General features: G+C 41.6%; 1 protein-coding gene across 2 annotated transcripts; it reads right to left on the bottom strand.

The window, feature by feature from the left end:
- Nucleotides 1-737: 737 nt before the first annotated feature.
- On the bottom strand, nucleotides 738-20,733 carry LOC126505737 (ferritin, heavy subunit-like). Of its 2 annotated transcripts, none has more exons than XM_050148970.1 (4): nucleotides 20,651-20,733; nucleotides 3,086-3,229; nucleotides 2,060-2,185; nucleotides 738-1,034 (listed from the first exon to the last, which is right to left on the bottom strand). In XM_050148970.1, the coding sequence occupies exons 1-4, from the start codon at nucleotides 20,726-20,728 to the stop codon at nucleotides 873-875; spliced, it is 510 nt and encodes a 169-aa protein (XP_050004927.1). In that variant the 5' UTR covers nucleotides 20,729-20,733; the 3' UTR covers nucleotides 738-872. The 2 variants fall into 2 exon arrangements, with proteins under 2 accessions (XP_050004927.1, XP_050004926.1); XM_050148969.1 differs by lacking the exon at nucleotides 20,651-20,733 and adding an exon at nucleotides 3,665-4,166.
- Between the last annotated feature and the right edge of the window lie 2,927 nt (nucleotides 20,734-23,660).

The raw sequence follows: 23,660 nt of genomic DNA, 5'->3' as shown, positions 1-23,660 counted from the left end.
TATCTGTAATGAGGTCTGGTGCCCTCTGGAGAAAGAGACCTGGTCAGTCATCTTCATCAATTTAGACCATGAAACCCAATATGGACAAGTTCAACAGAACCGCTCCACCCATGTCTATCTCTGCTTATAAAAAGGAACCAGATGACATTAGCCATCTGCTGTACATCCTTCAGGTGGCGATCTTCCTTTCTACACGAACAGCTCTTGTTTTCAAACTGCATTTAATTTGAAAAACAAAACAAGAAAACCCCCCAATCTTTTTAAGTTTAAAATACATACACACACGAGGGCAGAATATGGAGATGTAAACTGTTACAAGCTGGAGAGCTGGCTCAGTTGTTAAGAGCACTGGCTGATCTTCTCAAAGACCTGGGCTGGCTTCTCAGCACGCGGAGGGGAGCTAACAGTACTCTTTCACTTCAGTTCCAGGGGATCTGCCGCCCTCTGCTGGACCCTATAGGCACTGCAGCACTTGGTCCACAGATACGCATGCAGGCAAAACACCCATACACATAAACTAACTTTTACCGCTTAATGTTTATACATTCACTTGTATTTGAGTTCCCCTCATCTCGTTTGTCACTGAATGTTTGCGAACCATAAGCGAGGGTAGGAAAAACAAATTTAATGTCCCTTGGGGGGCCCTCATAATGTTTGTACCAAGTTCTGTAAAACTAAAGCTTTGCAAAACAAAACTAAACTTTCTCAAGCATTATACTCTTAAGTCACATTTATAATGCAAAACAGATTTAATTTTATTTAAAAATGAGCATTAGAAAAAAAGGAAAGAAAGCAGTCTTCAGCAACTGGGAGACGAAGACTCTTAAATCACTGACTTTATGATCTCCGGTTTGCTTCTTTGCCTTTCAAAGTTAAATCCCTTCACCTGATGAAGTAGAAGGTTTTTCAGTCTGGATGTTCTTTTGTTTCTGTCTTTCTACTCTTTCCACTCTTTCCTGGTAACTCAGTTGACATTTTAAATAATCTTCGTTCCGTTTCTGTTTCTGGATCAACGATGGCAAAACCGCTAAGAGCTACAGACATAAACAGGGAAGAACATCCATTAAGGACCATGCCTTCAATGGGAGGCAATTTATCTAAATTGTAACCTGTGAGCCACCATCCAGAATCTCAAGTTTTGCCGGAAATCTACTAAATCACTACATAGAGTACTGAGCAGGACCAGGTGATTCATAGGCAGATTGAAGGGCCAAAAGAAGTGAGCAAAGATGTTCAAAACCCCTCTGTAAACACAGGCACCTGCTTGCCAGAGTGCCAGGGTGTTTTTATCAGGGGTGCATATGACTTTAAGGAACAAGCTTCTACTGCATACTTTTCAATCCCCTTTCCTTGAATCACATGGAGGCTTGGACTAGATAGATACCCAGAGCCCCTTTTTGAAGACTAAGCTAAGATTCAGGCCTAAAGTCCAACTATGACATCTCCTTAGAGCCCCTTCGTGAGCACATTGTCTAACTGGGGTGGAGGACTTTTTGCTATGGTATTTTTTGACTTCCTAAGACACTAAGGGCTTGGTGAGCTGAACTCTACTTTGAGGAGGGATTTTCATCACCAGCCAGAAAGGTTTCTTCAAGACTACAGGATGATCACGTGGCAAATGGTGCCTCCCAGCTGGCAGCAGCATCGCCTGCAACTTGCTTCAAAAGCAAGTGGAGACCCCATGCAAAGCATATTAAATGAAATAAACTGTGTGTGGGTGCCAGCAGTTTTGGGTAGCGAGTTCTCCAAGGGTTTCAGATCAATGAGCTTAGGCATTTCTGAATGTAAACTTACAAGCTGGCACCAGACCATTTTGTATAATTGTATACTTGTCCAGAACACCTTGCTTCTTGGAAAGCTATGTTGGAATGCATTGCACCCTTCCTTCCTTAGATCTCTAACCTCTCAGGTCCTAGTTACACTCAGCAATGAGTTTCTGTTCTTCCTTGAGGATAAACACACATACGTAATGTGGAGTGTACTTCTGCCTGCTCACTTCATAGGCAAATTGCTAGCCAAAAGTGAGAAATGACCTTGGGAGAACCAATTACCTACTTACATCAGATTCACGATCCAGACAAGCTCTCGTGTTTAGATTTAACAGGATCTGTGTTAATGTTCTTTCCAGCTCCTGAGCTAATTTTAGGGCTTCTGTAGGAGTGGTTATTTCATTCATACTAGGCTTCTGTTGGAGAGGAACAGAGTTGTTAATTTCCTTCCTTGGGCCAGGTTATATTTCTACTTATAACGATAAGACGTGCACAGTCCAACAGTTTCCACAATCTTGAGTGCCTTGGAATCGGCTGAGTCTGGATGGCTCACTTGCAAACACTGATTTTAAATGATGGGATCAAGGATTTTCACCTGCAGAGATAATGTTTAATGTGCTACAAATCAAGAACATTGAGGGTAAATGGCCCAGGTATATATTCAATTATTCCTAGGTTTGGAGTTGTATAGTGATGACAGTTCTGTTTTCTTATTAGTAGATATTTCTCTTTATAAAGGTTCATTTAAAAAAATAAACCAACAGTAACGTTTTAGATAATCAGGGAAGTAATGTCCCTGAGTTTCAGACTATTTCTTTTGAGTGTCTTTCCTGAGAAATGAGATGGAGTACAGCACTGAAAGGAGACATGAAACCTGAACCTGTGGATCAACCAGTGATAGGAAAGAGGATATTAATGAGCCTATGAAGATGTTGTGAGGATACTGCTTCTCAGTCTATGGAACATTCGGATCAAGTTAAGACAGAATGAGGTACGTATTAAGATACAACTCCGAGGTCCCATTCACAGATTAACTTGGGCCTGGGCTGAGGTCCGTGAATTTGCATTTCTCAGGATCCTCAGGTGGTGTTTGCTGGTGCAGAGACAATCCTTTGTGTACTTCATTGAGAAAAGCTAGACAAGCATTCAGTGACTAAGTTTTACCCCCAAAGGTGTTGACACATGCTTACCCTAGAGTTCTGTCACAAAGAAGAGCATCTAAGAACATGAATAAACTAATAAATGAGATAGCAATCAATTATTTCCATGGCCTAGACAAGACCCTGGAGAGACGATCACAGTAAAATTATAGTTACCTTATGAATTGGAGGACAGATCTTACCCTTACGTTTCCATAGACGTTTTAGGAATTGATGTGCAACTTCCCTCCTCGCTTCAGCCTGACTTTCAAAGAACCGGGCAAAAGGGGGCATTTTCTTATCAACCACAAAGCTGTAGGCCTAGGACAGAAGTAAGACTATGAGAATATTGGGGATAGGAGAAGCTTAGTCTTGTTTCTAGCACTCTTGTTCATTAATTATTAGATTCATGACAGAATGCAGTGAAAGATTCATTAATCCCAACGTGTCTACATTGAAAAATATACCAATAATCACATAGTGGTATAAACATATTAATTCTGCCTCACACAACTGTTTGATGCCCATTTAATTCTGGGGACCTACTACAAAGGTTGTATTCTCCTCATCCTAACCCACGATATCCAATTACAGTTCTAAATCAACAGACATCCATACCATAACCAACTGAGTTGCCATTTTTCCTAGTATCAAATTGCAAATATACCTAGGAATATTTCTAAATGATAACAATTCCATTGTCACCCATAACAGAGCAGAATCCTCCCACATAGGCATTCAACAGTTCATACTAACCATTCCTAAATAGACGCAGGAGATATGCAGGTGGTAAGCCACAGTTTGGTTCAAAGCATCTACACAGTCTTTAGAAAAAGGGTCGCAGAAATCCATCCCAGCACTAGGGAAATTCAGCCAAACAATGAAATTCCCACTGCTGTGGAGTGCTTCTTAAATCTGATAGGTCAGCCCACTTCTAATGACAAGGTGAATTTTCTTCCAGCTGTAACTAATAGTAACCGACCCACCAACAAAGGCAGTGTTTCTGAATGGAAGACCAACTCTGTTCAAAGAAGACCTGTGGAGGGGGGGAGTTACTCTAGTTATCTCTGCGTTCAGTGTTCTGGCCAATCTTTCTAAATATGATTCGAGAAGGCTGATATACCCTGGGAGAGTGGTGTATTGTCAAAAGGGATTCATTGCCTTTGCTCATCCCTCTCCTTTCAGAACTATGATGGCTCAGCATGCTGGCTCCACATAGAACCTACCCTACGACCCCAAACTTTGTACATAAGACCTCAGCAGGCTTCACACGGCTGAGCTTAGCGTGGGATAAGGCAGGGTTCTGAAAAAGCAAAATCATGCCAGCTAGGAAGAGTAGGGCAGAGTCTCTGAAAAAAATATGCATTCTAAATCTGTCTTGCTAGGGAAGGCAGAGAAGTGGAATCAGAAAGGAGGCGATCTTCCAGAGAACAGCTGCAGCTACCAGATGAGGCCGTAGTTTCCCAATTTCTCTGTTGAATTCCTTCGTACTCCATCTCTCTGAAGTTCCTACCTGGCCTGATGCCGACTTCTTCATTATTTATTACCTCCTGAGGCCAGGGACTGTTGTACTTGATTCACCATTCCTATGATCCATAATGAGCTACTTTTAGGTAGTGTGTTGAACCAGCACTGATTAATAACAGTGTATTTTCTATGTACGTAAAAGTCCAAATGTTCCATATGTCTGGTGGATCGCTACTTGGACCTAAGTTATGTCTGCATGAATACAATTGGAAATTGCATGTGTCCAAAAGTCTATCTCTGTGAGGCCATGAGGGGTGAGCACTTTCGTGAGGGAGGACGAGTCAGTGAAGGAGCTAAGCTTTCAAAGCTAGGCAGAGTTTCACACACAAATATCTTAAGGAAGACTATAAACATGTCACTTCACTTGTGTCTTTTGTTTCCTGATGCAACACTGTTCTTGGCCCCCATTGAATTTATGCCTCCATTTTAGAAAGAGAGAGATAGTTTAAGACAGTGCCTCTCAAACCATAGTTTACATAGGAATCACCTGGGACTTAGGTTCAGCTACAGTACTGTGATTGGTGGAGCCTGATACACTGCATCTCTGAGCTGCTGCCAGATGCGCCCCATCAAGGGATACACCGTGAGAAGATGGGTTTCAAGAATATTCCCCAAAAGACCCTAATGAAATTCTGTAAGGTAGAAACCATGCTGCTGATGATCTTTGAGTAGGAGAGGAAGGGAAGATTCTCCAGAGGTCCCTGTGTTACCCTGACGTGTCTAAACCGTCAGGACCCCCATGGCAGAGTCCTTGGGAAGCAGAAATGCTACGACATTTCAGGATACTGGACTCTGCAGGTCAGAGCAGGCCAAGGGGAAGGAACATCGAAGCTGTAAATATTGTGCACTGGTTCTGCTCACAGCTGAGGAAAACATGACCCAACTCCTCCTTCCCCAGTTCATGAAATTTTTCAGAAGATCAGAATACTGTGTGAGCAATAAGGGCTATTGATAAAACGTTTGGTTTGTTACTCTCTGTATGATGCAGTTTCTATGTGAATGAATCTACAAGCTGTAGATTTTAGTTTAGCAAGACTTTTATGATCAGTTGGATATCTTTGCAGGATTCTAAGATACTGTAATGATACCTCCACACAAAAGTGGCATGATTCTACTATTCCTTCTGGGACAAGACATAACTGAATATATGTATTTATAGTCATATAAACTTTATGCACACATATGAAGGAATACTAGCTTTATCCTGCGGCTAGATATTACTAAGTGGTTTAGGCAGGGTTCTCTAGAGGCACAGAACTTAAGGAAGTAATCTCCTCTCTCTATAGAAAGGGAATCTATTGGACTGACTTATAGGCTGTAGTCCAGCAATGGCTAGCTGTCAACGGAAGGTCCAAAAATCGAGTGGTTTCTCGGTGCCATGAGGCTGGGTGTTTCAGCCAGTCTTCTGTATATGCTGAAATGTCAAAGAAGTAGGCTCCAATTCAAGGGCAACCAGCCAAATAAGGAAACCTTCCTTCCATTGTCCTAACATAGGCTTCCAGTTGAAGGTGTGGCCCAGATTAAAGGTGTGTATTCCAGCCTCAAGATCACAGGTCTGCCCTCCATTTCTGGCATTCCAGAAACACCCCAGTAGACAACCCAGAATAGCCATCATTCTAAGGAATGGTGCTTATATTGCTATTTATCCATTTTTAAAGAACTTCAGTGGTTTCTTTTTTGCTTTACATATTTTTATAGCCTTTATAATAATTTTGCTGTAATAAAGTATGACAGATGTTCTGTAGGCTTTCAGGTACAGCTATTTTTTTTTCTAAATCAACCCCTACAACCTGAAATATATTTATTATGTATAATTATTATAAAATATATGAAATTATAGTTTTAAAAATGAACAGTCTGTGATTGACTAAGAGATCACTGACTATATATAGCCTAATGTCTTCTTAGGAAAGTACAAATCACCCCTATTATAGGATCAGTGAAATATGAGGAGGAATTGTTACACCACATTATATTGGATACACATGCAAACCCTTAAATAGTCATAGAAAAGAAGATGATCAGGGAATAGAGTTCAATAGGGCTTTAACCACCTTCCGGAGACACAAACACAGCATTGACAACATGTCTCTATCATAACTATAGTAACCATACCTGCACTTTCATTTGGCAAATGCTTTTTGTAGTACCCCAAAGTGTACATCCTAGTGAAAAATGTGACTTTCACCCACTGAAAAGCAACCTAATCTTACCCCAAGAGAAGGGAATTATGATCTCACTAATCAGACTAGAATGGCTATATTATTAGCACGTACACTGGTAAATACTTATCACAACAAGATAGACATGATATCATCACATGAATTTTTCATTGTTTATTTGTACACACACATACATACACACTGCCACCACCACTAACGTCATTACTACCAAAACTAGCAATCACAGAAACAGAAAATAGAACAAACCCTTAACCCCACCCTCCTACGCTAGTCTGTGGTGTGGACAATCCTTGTAGAGATCAGTTTCCCTGGACGGCTACAGTCAGTTCCTTCTCTGCCGAGGAACTAATGTGTAGTGTTTGATGAGGAAAAAAACATGCTGTCACTGTTTTTGGTGAGTATGTGTCTGGTTTGATTCCAGCATAGTTTGACACAAACACTGGAAAAAAATGAAAACAAAAGCTGCAGAACCAATGCCACCAATGGCGTCCTATGATTGAACGGCTGTGCAGGATTGGTTCAGGTGTGAGGAGAAGGATGATGGAGGCGGTGGTTGGCTCGTGTGAACGTCACTGGCAAGGACTGATATGCTGGCTGCAACAGGAGCGTGATATTAAACCTTGTGGGGAAGATGTTACCTAGGCGTTTGCCTTTTCCCCATCCCCTTTCTTCTAACGAATCCCCACTAATGGCATTTTATATTAATTGAGCTTTTTCATATTTTTTATTATGTTTATAACCAACTGCCTCATGACCCTACTGCTCTGACATCCCTGCCATGATGGCCTATATCTTCCTAAAGCACAAGGCAAAAGACTCTCTTCCTTAATTTGCCTTCATGAGGCATTTTGTCTCTCTGATGAGAAAAGAAACTTATCCAGAAAGTGGGTACTAAGCATAGAACAGTTGCTGAGATAAACCCGACTATGTAGTCCAGAGGCCTTTAGAACTGATTGGCCATAGGAATCCGTACGCATTTAGAGAGCACTAGAATGCAATGAGCAGAACTCAATGGGACATTCTGCTGGGGAGGGAAAGATAAGCATGCCAAGAGAGAGACAGACAGTAGAAGCCTGGTATGAGACTTCAGACTGAGACGGGAATTCTGTCAAGAACAGGACTGGTGGCTATTTGGGTGGTGGTCAGGTGAAGAATCTGGTTGCATTCTGCCTGTGTCTTCACAGCTTGAGTGAGGCCAAGTTTAGAAACAATGGTCTAATTCATGAGAGGGAAGAAGCGTCAGGGCATGGTAGCGTTAAGCCCGTGTCACAATTGCTGCTCCTGTTCTCATCCAGCTCCCCAGGCAGAAAGGACAACAAACAGCAGAAAAATAAGAAAAGTTTAGTGCAGAAAAGAGACTGAGTTTAAAGACAGAGATGGGGTTAGTATGAAAACAACTCTAATCTGTCTTTATTAATGCTATTAGCATTATTAAAGAGAAACCCATTCCTCTGACCTGGGATAATAGTAAGATGTCCTGAAGGTAAGACTCAACCTATCAAAGTCCCCAGGTTGTAAAATGAAAATTTATTTGAAATGAGACAGACTGAAAGAAACACCTGAGAAAGTGTTTCTTTAGGCATGTGATGGTAGTTGAGACTCCATTCCCGAAGGGCCAGTCTACACCTTGAGCTGGTAGTAGAACTAGGCGGTATTGCCTAGTAGTACTGGTTTTGCAGGCATGAAAGTTACAAAAATGAGGGAGTTATGGTAGCTGGGTCGAGATTCCCAAAGTTCTGCAGCCAGGCAATGTGTGGCAGGGCCACAGTCTCTGCAAGGAGGTTCCCCAACACCATTGCATGAAACTGTAAAGGTAAAGCCTGGGGTTTGATGGATGCCATAGGGTGTTCGAGATGAAAAACTGTTTGACTTCTGCCAAGATAAATCCAGGTATAAAGTGCACTCCACGCCAAGAGGAGGCTATGTGTGTTGCAGGTAATAAAGCTGGAAGGGGGCCATGGCACTATAGGGTTTGTTGTTTTCTCTATGGGGTTTTGCTCTTGTTTTGGTCCAACCTTTCCTTGATATGCCCCCATGCCTCCATTTTGGAATGGGGATAGTCATTGAGAGCCATTGTAACAATATTATATTGTAACACTGTTATATTGGAAGGATGCAATTTTTTAAACATTTCCTTCCATAAAGGCTTCTAGTTAAGAGATTGGGTTCAGCCAGGTGTGGGGGTACACACCTTTAATCCCAGCACTCTAGAGGCAGAAGCTGGTGTTTCTCTGTGCATTCAAGGCCAGTCTGGTCTACAGAGGTTGTTCCAGGACAGTGACAGACAAGGCTACACAGAGAAACATTGTCTTGAAAAACAGGAGTGGGGGAGGGGAAAGGAAAGCGAAAAGAAAGGAGAGATAGATAGATAGGTTGGTAGGTAGGTAGATAGATAGATATTGGCTTGAGTCTCAAAAAATAAACTTTGAATTTTTAAAGAGTATTGCAGTTCTTAATGACTTGATGCTTTTGAAATTGAAATGAATGCATTTTCCATTATGAACCTGTAGGGGCCAGGGAAAGATGACATTCTGGTTTAAAATAATATGTTTGGGTTTTAAGTTAACAAGGAGCAGAATTGTGATGGTTCATCTTGCTCATCAACCTGAAATAATTTAGATCAGAGATTCTCAACCTATGGTTCATGACCCCCACAGAGGTCACATATCAGACATCCTGCATGTCAGATATTTATATTATGATTCATAACAGCAGAAGAGTCACAGTCATGAAGTAGCAACAAATAATTTTATGGATGGAGATCACCATAACATGAAAAACTGTGTTAAAGGGTCATAGCATTAGGTAAGTTGAGAATCACTGATTTAGATCAACCTAGGAAGCAAACCATGGGGCATGTCTGTGAGGTGATTTTGTCCTCAGTTAGTGGCAATGTTTGGAAGGTTTAGGAAGTGTGTCACGGGGGGGGGGGGGGGGGGGGGGGGGGGGGGGGGGGGGGGGGGGGGGGGGGGGGGGGGGTAGGCTTTGAGACTGTATAGCCTCGTGCTACTTTTAATTCACGCTTCTGCTTTGTGCTGGTGGTTGAGATGTGTTCTTTTAACTCCTTGCTCCGGCCACCAAGACTTCTATGTGTTGTTATACTAACCCACCATGACAGACTCTTACAGTTGCCCTTGGTCATAGGGATTTATCACAGCAACAGAAAAGTAACTGATAGAGAGTCGGTGCTGGTTCTTACAGCATGTGCTGCCCCTTTGGAGAGGGGAAAGATTCTACAGGAGGCAGCTATCCATGTTGGGGATGGCCACAGGCAGGTTCCACACAACCTGCCACCCGTTTTTTGGAGTCCCAAGACTCCGCTCCTTTCATGCTATAGGTAACTGCGCTTCCCCTGGCATCTCGCCGGGAAGAGATATGTGTTAATCCATGCTTCACACACCAGCCTGACACTACAAAGAACTCTCATCACTCCCTTCGCTGAATACACTTGCTTCTTCAGGGCCAAACTGGTTCTCAAAGCAGATACGCGCAGACTCAGTGCAGAAAGGCGGATTCCCAGAAATACGAAAATGCAAGGTCTTTTGACTTGGCAAGCTCAGACAAGACATCGTAGGTGACTCTCAGCTACAACACCCAAGCTTCCACTATGAAGGTGCAGAGAGCATCCCCATAGGAAGTGTGCTTGCTGATCCCTGGACCAGCATGCGGGAAGCTCTGACTCCACAGTGTTGAATTCTGTGTCGGGGTCCTGCTCACATGGAGTCACCTTTCTGTCTCAGGTCTTTTCTACCACTCACGGGTATCGAACTTCCTTCAGCTCTCTTTAAGACCGCTCCCGGATTTCACTTTTCTCCCACAGCCAGCCACAGCGCATCCGATGACTGCTGGGGCACTCTCTGATCTGTCCTGGGAGGTCCCCTCCTTTGCTTTGTCCTTGATCCCACTCCCAAAAATGTCCTAAAAATTCCTTCTGATCTCATTCTTCACCATGAGTTGAAATAACAACCTTCAGTTTTATCTTTATAACCATGCATAGCATTCTTCTGTGCTAGGCAAACAGCTGTTACTATTTGGGATTTGCTCCTACCCTCTACAGAGAGGCAGAATTCACTTCATCACGACTTTCATGCTTCTCTTTTAGTCTAACAATTCAAAGAAGCCGTTTATACCACCTAGTGTTTAAGTGTGACAACCAACACAGACATGTCCAATCCAAAACTTTCAACAACAAAGCCAGCTCAGACATGCGTTCATGTTTTTAAATGAGCTTCTTCACAGCATTTAATTTCAAATAATTTGATAGTAAAATTTGAAAGTCATTACATTCGATTCCTTTTATCTTAAAAAAAATAACAGTGTCAGATAAAACCCCAAGAGATTTTGACAGAGCGAAGAGCAGTTTTGTCTGTGTATATCAAGCACGTTTTTCGCTTAGTGACTAGGTATGAGGGAAATAGACGAGGCTCAAATAAATGTAAAGTTGGGGCTGACTCCCGGCAAAAGCATCCCAAGGTGAAAAGTCCTCCCTTGTGGAAACATTTCTAGTCGTCACTCAGGTGCTAGAGAGAAAACAGATGTACCTCTTTCCCCCTGGTACCACTAACTTGAAAACAGCATAAACTGTTGGTGAGTTCTAGATAGAACCAAGGCGATCTCAGGCACTCTTTACTTCTGTTAAGGTTGCCACTATGGAAGACATGGTGGAGCGACTCAGTTTATGGGAATGGGTCCATGGGATTAAGGCTGTTCATATAACAGTGGATCAGAAAGCACAGAATATGACACAAAGCGGGGACCAGGCATCATCTTCAAAGACTGACTCCCTCTCTCCCCATTGACTTTCTTAGGGTTTTAAGCCTCACTTCACAGACATTTCACAGTCTCTGAAAGAAAATGGTAATACCGGCTAGTAGGCATTCAAAAGAGAAGCCTGCATGATGAGAAGTGTACTACTCTGTCTCTGTCCTCCAAAGATTTATGACAATCATACAATTAATACAGTTCATTCAGCCCAACCTCAGGAGTCACCATGGTCTTAACTGTTCCTGTGTTGTTCAAACATCTCAGTCCAGGGTCTCTGCTGAGACTCAAGGCTGTCCCTCAGCTGTGATTCTATGAAAAATAATAGAGACAAAGAGATGCTTCTAAAATACAGACACAGAGCAAATATTCCCATGCAAAAAAAGGAAAACGGGGACATAGAAACAAGGGATGGGAATAATATAGACCAAAACCCACCAGGGTAAACATAACATTCTATAACTCCATGTCCAGCTAGGGGTCTATGATGTCATAATAGTCATTTGGCAGTCCCATCCTTATGGATTTGATGTTTGTAGCCCATATGGCCACTCTCTGAACCCTGTTCTATTTGGAGCTTTTACAATTAGCAATGGTCACTCCACATCCTGAGTGTTATACTGTCTTGAAATTTCCTTTTCCTAGTTGAATTCAGCATCACTCAAATGATCACAGCGTCAGCAAAACACTGGCCAATTATTTGCCAGTCTGTAACATAACTAGCCTCTATTCCTATCCCCGTAGAGATCTTATCTAAAAATTTATGAACATTTTAGTTTTCTGAGCTCCCACTGGAATGGCTATCCAGTTATACTTAGCTCCTGCTCTGCGTTTTCCAGCCCACATTCCCACTTTTTCCCTAATTTGTCTCCCACACCAGTTTCGAAGACATGGGCAGGATTAATCATAGCAATGGCCCTAATCTCTGACACCTTCAATCTATATCACTTAATTTCATTCACTGGGGCCGCAATACTGGACAACTTAAAGGAGGGTAGATTTATTAGGTTCATGGTTTCAGAGAGTTTCAGTCCTTTATGGCAAGGATGCCATGGAGACCCTGGCACATGGTCAGTTTGTAGGGCCTCAGGTACATGAGAGAGGTTGTTTGCAAGGCAGGAGGCCAGGAAGCAGACAGCATGGGAGAACCCAGGGCTGACCATTGTGTTCCAGGGCTATCCCTAGCTATGTGTTTCTTCCAGCTGGTCTCTACCTCTCAAAGATTCCACAGGCTCCAAACGTATTACCATCAGATGAGGAATGAGCATTCAAGACCTGAGTGTGTGAAGTATGTTTTAGATCCAAACCACAACACCCGCTCTCTCTTTCCTGGCTCCCTGCTTCCACCCCCCCTCCCGCCTCCCTGGCCTCACCCATTCTGGCTCAGGGTGATAAAGTGGGCTGAAATGTATTCAGTATCTTTTGAGTTCTTGGAAACCCATCACATTAGCTATGGCTCTGCCAGGCTATCTGAGAGGTGCTTGTCCTCCGTGGCTCTTTGTTCTGGGAAAAGTAGCTCTGCTTTCCCCTGTGGTTGCAAAGATCACAACCTTCTCCTTGGAGGACTGAATGCCCAGAACTTAGGAAGTAGCCTGCAAGGTATCTTTATAATATGCACTGTGTATAAATCAGGGAAGGTTCGTGCAAAGTTTTTCACTAGGTTCCGTTAAACTCCCGAGGCTATGTTTATCCCATAAGAAGAAAATATTTATAAGGTTCAAGTTGTTATCATCAAAGTCATAGATATAAATAATTGTAGTATTTTCTGAAGATTCTTCCTTAGATTAGAAAAGGGACTTTTTTTTTTGTTGTTGTTGTTGTTCATTTGTTTGTGAGACAAGGTTTCTCTGTGTAGTCCTGGCTGTCCTGGAACTCACCTTGTACCAGGCTGGCCTGAAACTCAGAGATCCGCCTGCCTCTGCCTCACCAAGTGCTGGGATTAAAGGTGTGCACCCCCACTGCCCAGTCCAGAACAGGGGAAATCTTATACTGACCTCTGATCCCAAATTACTTGACCCCGGACTCGTCCATCCTTCGTCTCCACCTCCTCCTCTCCTACAGTTATCATCTCAAGCATACATCTGGTCTTGCTATCCGACCTCTGCCTCAATGCCTCGCGTAACAGATCCCACTCACTTCTGAGTAAAGCATAAAGTCCAAAACTGCATGGAAAGAACAGCCCTACCGTACTCATTCACTGCCCCAGCTCCCTGATTAACGGCTCTCCATGATTGCTGCAGCTGAGGCTCAGAATTTACGTTTGGATTGGCAGCTCTACAAGGCAATCACAATTTTTATTTTTTTACATAACCTGTGCCCAGTGGTTCACAGAGACATTCAGCAAACACCTTTATTAAAATAGTACTCCTGATGTAACGTCAACAACTGTTCTGCATTTGTGCTTTACATCAACTTGGTGACAACAGCTCTAAGAGGTGGGTTCTTTTCTAACCTTTCTGATGGGTCAGGGACCCTGGACTCAGGATACTAAAATAAACACCACCCAAGTTCAGGAATGACAAAGCCAGGTTTCATCGCCTGCCGTTTAAGCTCCGCAAGCCACCCTGTTTATCACGTTGTTACGTGTCTTTCACTAAAGGGCAGACTCAGAGTTAAACATTTGACGACTAGTAGTAGGCGCGTGCCCTCTAGTGGCTATCCTCGACTATTACACCATTCTTTGTTAATGAATTAGGGTTAAAATAATTTTCGAGGTTAATAATATTTACATCACTTTCATCTTCTCTCTCTCCTCCTTTCAAGTTCTCCCGTGTATGAGCCGGATTTTGTGATGCATGTATTCTACAGATATAGAAGGATAAATTATTTTCATCATGATGACTGAGTCTTTAATTAACTTCAATTGAATTTTGTCACTAGTATATGAGTAGTACCAAATGACTGTCATTAGTACCCATTTAGTCCTGGGAATTAAAATTCATTAAAATTTAAATTGCGTGCTATGTATTTATATATTTTTTTTTTTTTTTTTTTATATTTGTGTGTATGTATGAAAGCACTCGCAGAGATGGAACGTTAATTCTCTTATTAAACCATGTGGGTCCCAAGGATCAAGATTAGGTCATTCATCAGATTTGGGGCAAGCACTTTTACCCACTGAACCATCTCTCAGCACAAAATTCAATTTTATTTCTGGAAGCCCACATCCCACCTTATTGGAGGGAAACTTACAGCTGCCGTGTTAGTGGCAGAGTCACTCAGCTTAGCTGCAGGGCCTGCTCAGTTTATTTCACAAGAATAACTGTAGACATGTGTCCTTTATCTTTTCCTCTTGTCCTCTTTAGATGAAAGAACTATCCATGAACTATATATGTTATACTATATGTTACACCCATATAGCAAGATACGTATATAGATCCCCCCTTTTCCATACTGGATTGTTATCCCCAAACAGGAAATGGTAAGTAACACTTGTCAGGCTGGAGTCAAGTGTCTATAGTCCAGAGTCCCCAAGGACAGAGGATCAAACAGTGGTGAAGTTTGTTCTTTCTGATGCAACCGTCAACAGGCGGCCGTCTGTGGGTGTGTAACACTGCACTAGCTCTTTGCTCAGACTGCACAGCACATTCTAGCGTAGAATGGATTCAGAGCAGCCGACCTAGTCCCCACCCTTACATCTGTATCCCAGCCACCGAGGAGCACCTCCTTTCCTTTCGGGGCCAAACCCAGAAGTGGTACACACGCCTTCACGGCCCACTGTCTACAATTGGGTCAGAAGTGTCAAGAGAGATTGGGATTGGGGATTTCTTGTGAGTAATAGCTACATGTCTGTTCAAACCCAGAGTGCTCTTGATAGAGGCATAAAAAAAAGAAGACTGGATTTTGGGTGGGAAATAGCTCCTTTGCTCACAGGATACTTCAGTTATTCAGACAACTTTATATTTTTTGTGTGCTGATGATTCATGGAAATTATGATAAAAATGTCCTGTGTTGCAATAACTCTAGTTAATGAAATATTACAATTCTTGCAGAAGTGCCACAGGTTGTGTTGACAACCATATTTTCTTGATGGTCCTTCTTGATGGGACTTTAGTGATTAGGAACCAAGGCAGTTAGCTGGAAAGCAGTTGCTGTCGGTCCCTGCATTGCCCGCTCTAGCATGAACAGATTACAGCTAATTACTCTGCCCTGGTTATTCCCCATTTCCCACTGTCAGTGCTTGCAATTGCCCGCTCCAGCATGCACAGATTACAGCTAATTACCCTGCCTCGGTTATTCCCCGTTCCCCAACTACACAATCCAAAGGTCAGTTATGCAACTTTGGCTTATTGTGCAAAGTACTTTAAGTTGCCTCTTTGGCTCATAAATCACTAGGTAAAAACATTTTATTAAAATGAATGGTTGAAAAGGGGAATTATTTAACAAGGATGAAAGTGAAGGAAGGAAAGAAAAAGTGAGTGGCAACCATGGAAGCAGGGTTTTGGCCAAACTTAGGAGAAATTATAAGAGACTTTATTGACCCAGAAAATCACACTGTTATCATTTTGAGACAGCTATATGAGATGCAAAAAATTATTAGTCAAAGTTTGTCAGGACTATTGCTGTGTATTTATTAAGAGAGGGAAATCTGGGTGGTGGGGTTGGAGCACACCTTTAATCCCAAGACTTGGGAGGCAGAGGCAGGTGGATCTCTGAGTTTGAGGCCAACCTAGTCTACAGTGAGAGTTCCAGGATGACCAGAGGTACAGAGAGAAACATTGTCTTGAAAATCCGATAAAGAGAGAGAGAGAGAGAGAGAGAGAGAGGCATAGGTGACAGAGGTGTGTGTGTGAGTGTGTGTGTGTGTGTGTGTGTGTGTGTGTGTGTGTGTGTGTTTGAGTCTGGCAAATCTCAAATCCGTAAGCTCATCCATTATTCCACTTGAGTCTTCAACTGATTGGCTTAGGTTTACATATATTGAAAGGCTGAATGCTCACTGATACTAATTTCCGTTTCGTGTGAAACTACCCTTGCATGAACATATAGATAAATGCTTGACAAAACAGCTAGGAAACGTGGCCCAATGTAAACGATACATAAGTATTATCATCATTCAGAACTTATAGAAGTGGTTAGTGAGATTGTCCAGCAGGTAACGGAACAAGCTACCAAGCCTGACGACTTGAGTTCAGTCCTTTGATCCCACGTGGCAGAAGGAGAGCACTGATTCCTACAGATTGTCAAGTCACCTCCACAGGGTGCTGTGGTTCACAAGTACACACACACACACACACACACACACACACACATGCGCACTGAATAAAACATAATAAAAATGTTAGAAAACTTACAGAAGTCAAACTTATTAATATACACTAAGAACCTGTTAGTGTTGGATGAAAATGATCCGGAGAAAGTGAAGTGGGTTTGAGAGAAAAACAAACAAACAAACAAACAACAAAACCCCCAGCAGCATGAAAGGCTCTGCTGGAATATTTCAAAAGGCTGTACTATTTCAGTACATATTTAAATCCAGAATAGAGACAAGTGTGACAGTTTAACAAAGCCCAGGAAAGCCTCCTGCTCCAGGCCATAGTATACACAGTAAGAACAAGAAGGAGAGCATGGCTCAAGCAATTCTCAAAAGGCCCAAAGAAGTAAAACATCCCACTTCTCAAAGTCAGATGTGTTTTAAATTACTAAGTAATTAGTACTTCTGATATTTTTATATATAATTTACTATGACTTAGATTTTCTGTGTTGACAAAAGTATTAATGACTCCAGAAGGACCCTACATTTCCCACTTATTATTAAAATTGGCATACTGGCTTTAGCTTGAGGGTCATTTGTATAGTCCTGCAGCGGCATGCAAAGTGAGGTCTGCACGTGAAGCCTGATCTCAACTGCTCGAACAGAGTTCCTGCTTCAGCATTGGGAAAGCCCATAGCTTCTCTCTTTCCTGAAGCTCTTTTCTCAATGGCAGCCAAAGACTTTTTAGATACCAGCCCTTTCTCCTATTTGGCACTTTTATTTTATTGATCAGACAGTGGCACTTAAAAAAATCCCACTGATTCTCTCTTCTCTGTGCCATCATCCCACTTCTTCAGGGACACAAGGCTGCTGGTCTCCTTTGTCCCTTAATATGCTTCCTTGCTCTCGTTTCTGACTTTGAACCCCTTGCTCTAAGCAGGTTTCTGTGTGAGCCTTCCTCAGCACTGTAGGTTGCTCACCTGTCCTCAGCCTCAGCCCCTTGGAGGTCCACCTCTCCACTAATACAGCAACCCACCTGCGGCAAAAAGCCATTCCAATGTGGTTTTCCCTCTCTGCTTTCATCCAAGGCTCTTCATATCTAAAAAGCAGCTTCCAAGGATGAGGTCAAAAACATTACTCTAGGTAGATGCAAGATTTTTGCCATCTAAACTTAAAGTGATGGCAGTATTTAAGATAAAACTTCTTAAATATATATTTTCCAAGAGTGATCCCTCCCACCAGCTGAATAGAATGTCTGGGGATATGGGCAGGAGCAGAGAGTGAGTACCTTTTCTTGAGTAAGGACCTGTTGCTGTGAGTGTGCCATGAAGACATGAAGGAAGTGAAGGGTGGTACACATAAGTAAGGCTAAATTTCTTTCTCCTTGTTCTATGATGAGGGCTTCTTACCAGGTACCAAGATTCACCATTCCTTGATTGCTTAAAACAAAACACACATATACATATGCTACTGCTTTGTTTGCAAGATCTTCCTTCCCAAATGACCCAGCCTACCCATTGGCCCCTGACATGAGAATGGTTGGGAAGAGCACTGATACTGAAGGGGTCAAATGGTCACATATCCCTGAGCCCTAGCAACACTCTCAGTGTAATTGGATGTTTCTCTCCTGTCTCCAGTTTCCAAAAACCATTCAGAGGCTTAATATTACTTATAAATGCTCAGTCAAAAGCTCAGACTTATTACTAACTAGATCTTACATTTTAAGTTAACCCATAGTTCTTAGTTACTCTCACTACATGGTGGTGCCTTTATTAGCAAGGCACATTCATCTCCTGCACCCTCTGTGCCTCACTGGTAATTCCTGATTCTGCCCTTCTCCCCTTCTGATCACCCTTAGTTTGGTCCCCTTGCCTATGCTTCCTGCATGGCTACTGGCCAATCAGCATATTATTAAACCAATTTGAATGACAAATTTTCACAGTATACAAGAGAATTATTCCACAGCATTTCCCCCTTTTTGTCTAATTAAAAAGTAAGGATTTAACTTTAACATAGCAAGATTATATAAAACAAAAGACAATTATCAAGTAAGAATTTCATTTATAATATGTTGTCTATCTGTAATTGGCAAAATTAGAAAATGGGCTATTATCTATCTTATCTTTATGATACCAAAGTTTTGTACCAAGTTTGTCTTTTATCACACCTAAAGAAAACCTAACTAACATGACTATAAGTTTGTTATTATAGATGACTGTTAATCTATATCTTTTTATTATGGATTAGTTTTTTAAATAAATGGCACAATACAATGCTCCCCATAAGAGTAGAAACATATTTGCCAGGCAGTGGTTGGTACATGTCTTTAATCCCAGCACTTGGGAGGCAGAGGCAGGCGGATCTCTATGAGTTCGAGGCCAGCCTGGTCTACAAGAGCTAGTTCCAGGACAGGCACCAAAGCTACAGAGAAACCTTGTCTTGAAAAAACAAAAACAAACAAACAAATAAAGAGTAGAAACATACATACAGCATAACAATATAATCTTTAAATTTGTGTCAATAAACCAAAATACAAACCAATGCAAACTACTTAAGATTAGTAGTTGCTTTTTTTAATTTAAAATTAGATTCAATAATCTACCCTTTAATCCTATCATTTCTATATCCTATGCCCCTTTTTCTTTAGAAAGGGATTTTTGAATTTAACTCTCTTATTTAACTTTTTCTTTCTTTTCTCCTTTTTTCCCCTATGACCCAAAACAATTTGTAACTAACACCCCTAAACAAAGGCAAACATTCATAATCCATTTTTGGGAATGTGGGTGTAGTTTTCTAAGCTACTTCCTATTGATTGGGGGTGCTGGTAATCTTTGGGGGACCCTAAGAAAACTTAAGATTATAATCAAGTCCTGTCTGGCGTATTCTGTGAGGCTGGATCATCTCAGCCAGATGCCAGCAGACTGTTCTGGAAGTAGACCTCAGAGGAAACTGCAGCAGAGGTGCTCTGAAACATTGGATTATCTGAGCCATCCATCCTCACCAGAGATTTTTCAGAGGGTCTTCCTTGATCAAGCCTGATTTTTCTTAGCCCAGAATGAATCTATAGCCTGTAATTTCCTGTGGAAATAGAAGCAGAATCTCTTTTCCCAGAGTAATATATCTTTTGACTGAAATTTTGAAGTCAAGATATTTTTTAAATATATAGGTTGATTTAATCTAGTAGTTTTCATAATCAAATGTATCTTAGCAGTTTTCATTTGGATTTTTTTAGTAGCCAAAAAAATTTAAAGATAACACAATAACATACATTATCAAGACTCTCTGTGTATCTTCCATCTTTACATGACTTATATTTTTATTATACTATTTTTAAGGACTTTATTTTAAAACTATATTTTTAAATATGATTCTGTATATATTCTTTTTGTTCTTTCTCCCAAGCCTATGCATATTTTTAATATGCCATTTAAAGGCTCCCTTTTCTCATCTGAATCTGTCTTTACTGCACATCTCTATCTTTTTCTGAACACACGAGTATTTAAATTGCTAAGTTGCATGATCAAAGCTGTGACTTTGATGTCTGCCTCTAACCTATTCCTTGGTTCTGAGTGTCTAGCTTCATGGTGAAAGTATAGGCTGGAGTCATGTTTACCACCCCAGCTCTGGGAAGGTTCAGAGTCCACACTGCCACCAAGTAGCATCCCATCCACTGCTCACAAATCCCCATGTTGGGTAGCAGGGCTTCTTAAAAAGGCCATCTGTTCTTGTGGCTAACAGTGAGACAGGAAGCTGTGTCTAAAAGGAGCTGCTCCTCTACTCACCACCTGCAAACAGAGCCCGCCTGAGTAAACGCAGCTACCAAGAAGCCATACTTGACCCCTGTTTTGTGTGTGTAGAATCCTTTTTAAAGCTTTGCCAGGTTTCAGGTTGAAATTTTGGCCCCTCATTGGAATGCCAAATTTAATCAATGTTTCTTTCTTCTGCCAATTTCCAAATAACCACCCAGAGGCTTAATATTACTTATGAATGCTCGGCCAATTGTTCAGGATTATTGCTAACTAGGTCTTTCATTTTAAGTTAACCCATATTCCTTATTTATGTTCTGCTGTGTGGCTGTACCTTTATTAGCATGGCAAATTCATCTCTTGCTCCGCCTCTTGCTGGTGATTCCGACTCTGCCCTTCTCCTTCCCATCATCCTTTGTTGGTTATCCCGCCTATACTTCCTGCCTGGCCAATCATCGTTTTATTAAGCCAACTTGAGTGACAAATCTTTACAGTGTATAAGCAGATTATTGAACAGCATTTCAGTAACTTGACTAAAGAGAAATAACAATATTGCTAGCTGAATGTATTAAATACTTGCCTCCTGCCCTTTGCTGTTCATAAACTGCTGCTCTGTGCTTGCTAGCTTGTCTGTTTAAAAAAAAAAAAAAAAACCTTGAGGCATAGTGAGTTTTTCAGAATCAACTTCAATACTTTCTCTGTCTTTTAAAAATTATTGTATGTCAGAAGACAATTTACAGGGGTTGACTCCATTTTTGCTATGTGGGTTCCAGGCATCAAACTCAAGTTGCCAGGGTTTTCCAGAACATGCTTTAACCTACCCTTTTATGTGAATATCCATGCTATTGTCTTTCCAACTCAATTCATTTTTTTTTCTAGAGAAGACAAGGTACAGTTTCACCATCCCCTTTCCTAAGCCTCATACATTAATTCTTGTTGGAAATTACCATGTCTGTACATCATCCTTTCCCAAGGTGGGCATCTGAACCAAGACAGACAGCGTCTCTATCTGTAAGACTTAGGGAACAAGTTCATTCTTTAAATTATTTGCTCCTAGACCACATGATGTCTAGAAGTAGGCAGTATGGCCTAGAGTGTGTGCTGAAAGATGCCCTCAGAGTGCAGGCTCTGTTGAGCAACCTGCTCTCAAAGGTGTTGGGACATTCTCAGCCACAGGATCATTGTGATTACATTGTGTCCAGATTACTGTAGGAAAAAAAACTTAGTGAGAAGCTGAAAACAAAAGATAGAGGAGATGGGGCAGGCACTGTGAGTCTGTCTCTTACGTGAACTTATTTTTTGGACTATTTGAGTGCTTTTTCTACCTCTCTCTGTGGACATCTCATTAAAATTAGTTTAACTAAAATAAGAGCAAGTCAACCACACTAAGTTGCACTGTATACTTAATATATAGGGTTGTTGTAGCCCAGGCTGGGCTCAAGTTACAGTAACCCTGCTTCAGCGTCACTTGTGTTGGAATGGCAGACATGTGCGTGCCTGATCGAGATATTGATTTAGGGCTGCTCTTCACTATTCTCTTAAGACGAAAAATTCAAAATGTAAACCCTAGGACAGAATACTAAAATGTCAAAAGCTTTCCTTCCTTGTTAATTTCACTCCCCTCACAACCCCACTAGAATTCCTAAGTTGTTTGAAAGCATGCCAAGGCCATGTTTAGCAATACCTTGTTACTAATTAGCTTGTGTTTCTGTATCTGTCTGAAAGCCATGGAACTTTGATAAGACTCACCTCATGGTTGCTTATCACAGAAAATTGGTAAACATGATATAATTTAGGGAAGGTACTTGGGGATTGTGTATGTGCATGTGTGTAGTATGTGTATGTATGCATATGTATGTACATGTGTATATGTGTGTATGTTCTTGTCTGTGTGTGAGTGTTTGTATGTGTATGTGTGTTTCTAGAAGGCAGGTGAGCTACCAGAGGAATGAGGGGGTTTCCTCAAACTCTCTCTAAACAGGGTAAGCTAATACACTAATAAAATTAGGGATTATTGACTGACGAAAGCTCAGACTCATCAGGATTCTGAGAAGCATGCGGAGTTTGAAGACTAGCAACTGAATGTCTGAATCTAGTGTTTGCATGAGGCTAATCAGAATTTCCTGGCTGGTGGGGTCATCTGGAAAATAAACACACAGTACTGCAGATCACCCAGTTCAGATCCAGGTGAATACCCTCGCTGCATAGCTTTGGTTTACAACTGAGTTCGTCCCCACCAGCTTTCTGATGCATGAACTTGCTTATAGAAGGGATATTTATTTCTATACCATGCACCAACCAGTAAGACTTGGGGGTTATTTGAGCTCCAGGAAGATGATTTTTTTATTGTTGGTAACTTTTTTTCTTTTTTTTTAAAAAAGATAGGGTCTCACTATGTACACAAGGCTGGCTTCAAATTTAGAGATCCATTTATTTGCCTCTATATCCCGAGTGCTGGAATGACAGGTGAACGCCACTATGCTCGGCTAGGAAGATGATTTTTTTTTTCTCAGACCAATCAGGTTATTTAAGAATTCCATTAAGCACTGCACATTAAAATTGAATGTGAGGACTTTGATGGAAGGCAGAGGAGGGGAGGAAAGAGACAGAAAGACCAAAGATGAGGAAGGCTGGAAGCCAGCGCACAATTTGTTCAGAACCACTTACTTTGTCCATTTGGTTTATTTTTTAAAATTAGCTTAGTATTAGCAGAGTGGGAGCATAAATGGAGGGGTCTCTTACAGAGAAAATATTTAGAGAGATTCCTTTTCATTAATGGGGTTCATTTATCATCAGCAGGCCCAGCTAGACACCACAGGCCTTCACAGGCAAACAGGAGATAATTCTTATCTTTGTTTCTCTTCCAAGTTGGTCTCCAGGCAGGGCACCCTACAGCTAAAAGTTAAGGGTTTTTCTTCTCTGAAAGTTTCATCACTTCGCTATGAAGTCATTTGCCCGCCACTCTCTTAACTGCCAGGCCTGAGGAAGCCTGCAGTCCCAGGCAGTTTGCATGGGGAACCCTGGAGTGAACAGATTAGTTTGAACCACACCTATTGAGTTTCTGTCACTGCTCTGGCCAGCAAGGAAAGCTTGTGGGAAAACAACCAGTGGTCTAGAATATCATTTACTAGTAGAAATTAAAAGCATGTCGATAGCAAAAGGGCAAATGAGCCCTTCTGATATTATAAAATATGTTGACGTTGACATTTGTGTCCAGACACCATATGGCTTCGAACGAGCTTCTGCCCTTCTATTTTCAAAGCTTAGGGCTGTGGGGAGAACAGAAATTTGGAAGAGTGAACTTGGAGTGTGAATGTTTTTCCTAGGATTTACTCAGGAGCCCA

This window comes from Alexandromys fortis, unplaced genomic scaffold (assembly GCF_014885135.2).
Source record: "Alexandromys fortis isolate MF-2015 unplaced genomic scaffold, M_Fortis_MF-2015_v1.1 scaffold_4, whole genome shotgun sequence".
Lineage (NCBI taxonomy): Eukaryota > Metazoa > Chordata > Mammalia > Rodentia > Cricetidae > Alexandromys > Alexandromys fortis.
The sequence above is the reverse complement of the archived record's forward strand: the minus strand, read 5'-3'. Positions and strand labels throughout refer to the sequence as shown.